This window comes from Schistocerca americana, chromosome 8 (assembly GCF_021461395.2).
Source record: "Schistocerca americana isolate TAMUIC-IGC-003095 chromosome 8, iqSchAmer2.1, whole genome shotgun sequence".
Lineage (NCBI taxonomy): Eukaryota > Metazoa > Arthropoda > Insecta > Orthoptera > Acrididae > Schistocerca > Schistocerca americana.
Genome location: NC_060126.1, coordinates 483,072,280 through 483,078,279, shown reverse-complemented (window position 1 = coordinate 483,078,279; position 6,000 = coordinate 483,072,280). Strand labels below are relative to the sequence as shown.

At 39.3% G+C, this 6,000-nt stretch overlaps 1 protein-coding gene across 2 annotated transcripts in view; it reads left to right on the top strand.

Annotated features, from left to right (window-relative positions):
• The first annotated feature begins 205 nt into the window (after nt 1-205).
• Nucleotides 206-6,000, top strand: part of LOC124545354 (Golgi SNAP receptor complex member 1) — a 55,416-nt gene continuing 49,621 nt past the window's right edge. Inside the window, exons 1-2 of one of the 2 annotated variants that reach the window (XM_047124256.1) lie at nt 206-337; nt 912-1,017. In XM_047124256.1, coding sequence (XP_046980212.1) covers nt 304-337; nt 912-1,017 — 140 coding nt within the window. In that variant the 5' untranslated portion in view covers nt 206-303. Of the gene's footprint in view, nt 338-396; nt 818-911; nt 1,018-6,000 lie in introns of those variants that run through there. The other variant, XM_047124257.1, reaches the window with a different exon arrangement.

Below are 6,000 nucleotides of genomic sequence, written 5' to 3'. Positions count from 1 at the left end.
CAGTGTGGATGCCGCCTTTCGAAATGCATTGAAGAATATTTTGAAGTGACGTGACGCGACGGCCAGTGTGTATTGGCCTTGATCTGGTGGTGGGAGCATGCATAGTTTTTGTTGTCCGGGGTAAAAACGGCTTCTTTAATCGAAATAGATCGATATTCCAAAGATGTTGCCAACTTCATTACCAAGTGTGTTATAACTTTGCAGATACAAAGCTAAGTCGACTGACAGCTGAGAAGTGAAAAGCACGAAAAGTGCGAATTTAAGATATAAAGATGACAGCACAGTAAGATAAAAAGTGTGAAGATGGCAACGTCCGTTGGTATGGAAGGGTGGGAAGGTTAGAAAAAGAAAAGAAAAAAAAATCTGCGTTTGACTACATCGTTTTTTGTTGGATCACAAGCATGTTAACTCCCTTTAATGACAAACCGCTATGAAAGTTGCGTGCGGTTCTGTGCGTTTGTTATTGTCCACGTCATTGGGCGGTGACGATTTGCTAATGATTATGTGAATAATTCGGTCCTAATTTTTAAACCGATTTCGGTTACAAAAGAAATATATGCTGTTATGTTATGACGTTCGAGCTTCAGTATGCGAAAATACGGCTTTCGGGAGTGGTAGCATTTTAGGGAACTCTACTGCGTTAACAACTGTTCCAAATTCTAACAATTACATACATCGCGATTTAGGATTGTATAGAGAGAGAAAAAGATCGTGTATAAAATATGGATATCGTATTTCTGTGTCTACTTTGTCAACTTTCTAGCCGATTATAATGTGACATTTACAGTATAAACATTAGCTTAGAAGGGCATAAAATGTATATTATACACAAGATAACCTGCGTTATTTGTTTTTGTAGTGTGAAGTGACAGTCATTCTGAAGAATTTCCATGTTTCTTTCTATTTCTCAGATCTACGGAAACAAGCACGGCAGCTTGAAAATGAGATTGACCTCAAACTCGTTTCCTTCAGCAAGCTTGGAACAGGAGTTGGGGGCCATGGTTTCAAGTCTGAAAGGTACTGGCCAAACACAATGTTGTATTTATTACTCTATAAATAGAGATAAACTACTCAGCATATCTCTGTTTGCTTTGTATCTGCACCAGTGCCAGTGCAGGATGGAAAAGGATAGGCTATCAGAGTAATTCACAGCAGTTACAAAACTGAAAACTATTGTTTGGGGTGGGGGAAGAGGGATACATATGGACTGCCATGAGTTATTTTACTTTTTATTTGTTGTATGTCAGGCAGATAGTTTCAGCAAGAAGTTGAATCATGATATGTGCATCAAGTTCTTAGAAGTTCACAATGAAGTATTATTATTATTATTATTATTATTCCATAACATCATGAGATCTGAAGTAAAAGTTAGATGAGCTGATTGTGCAGTTAGAGGTGATGAGGAATTGGAAGAGATAGATATCTTGTACCTGGCCAACATCACAGGAATAGAACACTATCATATTAGTGATTGTAAGCTGTGATCTTCTATATGCAAAGTCTGTATTTGTAAGCACTGCAAAATTTGTTATAGATGAACACAGATAAAAATATTGTAACAAGTAGTCGTAGAAGATCAGCTTCCATATCATTGTGCTTGCAACTTTTACTGGCTAATAGGCCTATACTCTACGGCCCAGAGACCATTGGAAAAAATTTAAGCTCTGTAAAGTTCTGATTTGTTGTTGTCCCTTGCCCGAAGAGATTCCATAAAATATTTATTGAGAAAGTAATCTGTAAACATTATCTGCTAAATCTCAATTTAGCAACAAATTTCCAATGTGTGTGTGGTTATAAGAAAAGATTCAAAATTCTACAAGTTAACCCATACAGTGAGAAAAAGTGTTCACTAATTTGTTAATTTACTATCTTACCTTGACAGACAATTGGTAAGCAAAAACTAGGACTATGTAGCTCAGAGATAGTGTCATGCAAAACAGACTTTGAATGATGTCAAGGTAAAGTTTTAGAATACACACTGTGGAATGAAATGAAGTTTGTTAACCGAGTACATGCTAAAGAAGGGTCTAATATATTATTAGTTGAACATATTTTTCCCAAAAGCTACTGTTAATTCAGCAGATAACTAAAAATCTTAAAGTTCAGACAGAAAATGGAGATTTATCAAATTTCTAGGATAAGTTCTGTGGTATATACATGCCGTACTCCAAAAATTGCCGCTATTCTTTTCAAAGTCAAAGAACTTCCAAGTGAGTCTTCCAGGGTCTCATTGTTTGATGGTAATCACTGTTTGTCATGCTGTTTGTGGCACCATATAGATATCACTGATTGTCATGTTGCTAGTGAATACTCCATTGCCGTGTAAGGTAATTTTTTTTTTTTTTTTTTGTCTGATCCTCCAGTAGTGCTGCAGCTGTGCCTCACAGTGCACTTACCTGCAGAACAGTCTTTGATTCGAATTACCTATTCTTGTTACTTCTGTAACCTTCAATAAAGACAAATTACAGCTGAGTACAGTACTGGAGAGGGGTGAAGAGGGGGGGGGGGGGGGGGGGGAATTACCTTTGACTCCATAGCTTGTAAGATGCCTTGTATATAGTCAGTACCACGTCATGGGCCTTAAAAAGTTTTACTAAAGGAGCTGCAAGTATGGTAACAGAAATATATGATTTTGAAACTGTCAGCAAAATTTTTCCAATCCCACAGACTTTTTTACATAGTGACATTTAGATCCAAAGATGGGCATCAGACTAAGTCCTTAATTAGTTAATAATGTATGTTTGTGATTAATAATTTGGATTAAAGAAGATTAAAATTTTGAAGCTACTTAAATTTGTAGAGGATGTGTTGAAATCGATGAGGACAGTTTGCCAGTTTGAAAGATATCATAAAAATTATTTTTAAATGAAGGGTAACTTTTCAAGAACTACTGATTTTGTCATTTTTCCGAAAAAAAGAAAAGGGGGCAGGAGCAAAAATGAGAGGCTACTAAAAAAAAAAAAAAAAAAAAAAAAAAAAAATTTAGAAAGTAGTATCAAAATGCTATACTAGAGGCACTATAGAATTTCTGTTACAGAATTTAATGTTTCTTTCAAGAAAACGAAAGAGTACATAGTAAATGTTTTAAACAGTGGCGTCCTCACCATAAATCATATTATCACTCAAAAACCACAAGAAAATCCAAATCCAAAGATAGGGTTGTCAATGAAGCACAACACATAGAACTGAGAGCATGCTTTATTGACACCAGTGTACATCAAAAAAGAACTTGTCTCATAGATGGAACATTGAATGTTCCAGGAAGCTACTGTTTATACAACCATTGAATATTCTAGGTATATTAACATAAAATATTTCAAGAACCTTACAGAAATATTAAATAGGATATAAATAATTGCTGGTGGCAGAGAGTGAATAGGCAACTCACAGCAGCCAGGCAATAACGCTAATCACTAGACCACACTGATGACACCAGAGGTCGCAGCATTGCTTCCTCTCCTGGCAGAACTGGGATCCACTGTTTCAGAGACCCTCAACGGACTAGCTACAGCACCCTGGATCTAGATCTTGTCACTGGTCTTGTGTATGGTGGTGCTGGTAGATCCTCATGTTCCGCTGATGTTACAACTTTCTCACTGTGATTAACATTGAAGATAGCCCCTCTCATCGAAGCTTCACAATCATAGAGCAGATCTTCAGTTTCCTTGAACCTCGCATTGTCGATCTGCACCTGCGGACTATTGTAGGACTTTGTTAGGATGACATGGATGATGTGTCTGCACTTTTGCATTCTTGATGACGACTTAATGTGTGATGTCCAACTAGCAGTGAACAATACGATATGGCACAAAGTAGTGCTTTAGTAACATACCCAGTAGTCCTACTTTCTGCAGAGACATAAAAATCCATACCAAGTCTCCTGTCGTGTAACTCATGGCCAGCACTTGGTGTTACTATTCTCTCTGTCCTCCTCCTGGGCATCCAGGGTCTGAATGAAAAAATGCATGCCTTCTGCCTTGCTTCTTCAGTCCTAGTGATGAGGTGTTCCATGTAGCATTTGTTTGATTGAAATGGAAGCTGTGTATCCATTGTCGTTTGGGCCCCATGATCATGAAGCAGAAAAAGTGTGAAGCCTGTAGTGTCTTGCTTCACTGTATCATATGAAAATGTCACAACAGGCACCATTGTATCCCAAACTACTCAGAAGACATCAACATACATTGAGATCATATATGCCAATGTCTTATTAAAGACTTCCGTGAGGCCACACGACTCTGTATGGTAGTTAGTTATCTTGTGGGTGATGTTGCAACATGAAATTACCACTGATACTATTCTCAACTGGAAAGCTTCCATAATCTAGATCACCAAGCAGGGTGCTCTGTGTTTCAAAGTGGTGTCTTCTACAAGGAACTTAGCAATTTCCAGAGCTTTGGCAGTCGGCACAGCTTTGGGAATAGCACGGTTGTAGTACCGTAGCCACTCAATACCACACAGGATGCCATCATTCCATGTACAGTGGTTAGCACTAGAGGTTTCAATGTTGTCCGACAGAAGGACGGACAATGACTGGTGCTGCCCAGCCACGGTTGCCTGTGTGCCGTGCCCCCGAGCTGATGCACCATTGGCGCCATAGCTCATGTGGAGAAGGGGCTGCCTGACTACAGTTCTTGCATAATTGTTGAGTAGCTCCAGTTAGTAACAGTCTATTAAGGTCCTGCCAAGGACTCAAATAAGGATTTCATCAGAGAGTTATTGTACTAAATTTGAGTATAATACAATATTTCTCTCAGAACCTGTGTTCTCTCATTCTTTTGATGTCTGCCTCAGAACCCATGTGCGATCCCAATGGGGAAAAAAGAGTTCTTATGGTGATGAAATTTACTTGATCACTTCAACAACAGGTGGCATAGTCAGTGCAGACCATTGTCTGATGATTTCCGTTTGTCAACTTCATGAAGCTACCCAAGAATTTGATTCCCATTCAGCGGAATGGTGCTGCTACAGGTGGGATTAGTACTAGATGTCCTGGAGGTAACTATGGCATGTCATTGGCATTTCTTACAGTGGCTCACATAGTGTCTAATGGGTCGGTAGAATCCAGGCTAGTCATGCTTGTGTCTTATTTGAGCTAGAGTCTTCAGGAACCTCAGATGACTAGATGTTGGAACATTATGAAAGTAGTTTGGGATCCCTGTGCACCAGTGAGCTGTGATGACAAGCAACCATTTCCGCCTTATCGGATCACAGTCCCTCTTATACAATTTTCTTAGTTGTAGATTAGTTCTTCTCAGATTTGGAGAGTACTCTGGAGGCATAAGGGATCACCTTTTCAGCAACTTCGTGAATTTGTACTGAAACCATTAGTGCTGGTGTATAGTTCTGTCTTGGCATTCCCAACATACAATGCTAGAACTAGAGATGATGATGGCACCTCATTAAGGACAAAAAAAGGTCTTTCTTGCACCTCATTCCAGGAAAGTTTGGCTTCTCCCTGCAGTAGTCCTTGCAATGGACACCCATTGTTACAGATGTCCTTTGTGAATCGCTGGTAGTATGCATACATTCCGAGGAAAGTTGTTTGATAATGAATGTGCCAGTTGCTGTGCAACCTGTGACTGCTCTTATTTTCAATGGGTTGGGACAGGCTCCCTTGGCATTCACTGGGTGCCCCAAGATTTTTGTGTCATGCACGATGAAGAGGCACTTTTCCAGACGAGATGGAGATCTGCAGTTTGAACACATTTCGACAGGGCTGTCTGTTGGCTTGGATGCCCCTCAGATGTTTTGAAAAAACGACAGTATCATCCAGATAGCAAAGAAATGCCATCCATTTAAGGTGTGGAAACAATTTTTCTATCAAAGATTCAAATATGGCTGCATGTTACATAGTCCAAATGGCATAACTTTGAACTCATTGAGATCATCAGGGGGTTATGAAGGCCTCGTCAAGCTGAATTTGTCATTGTCAGTTGCCTGTCTGCATGTCCATAGCAGAAAAATCTTCGCTCCTTTCAAACAGTTCGGGGTTTCCTCAGT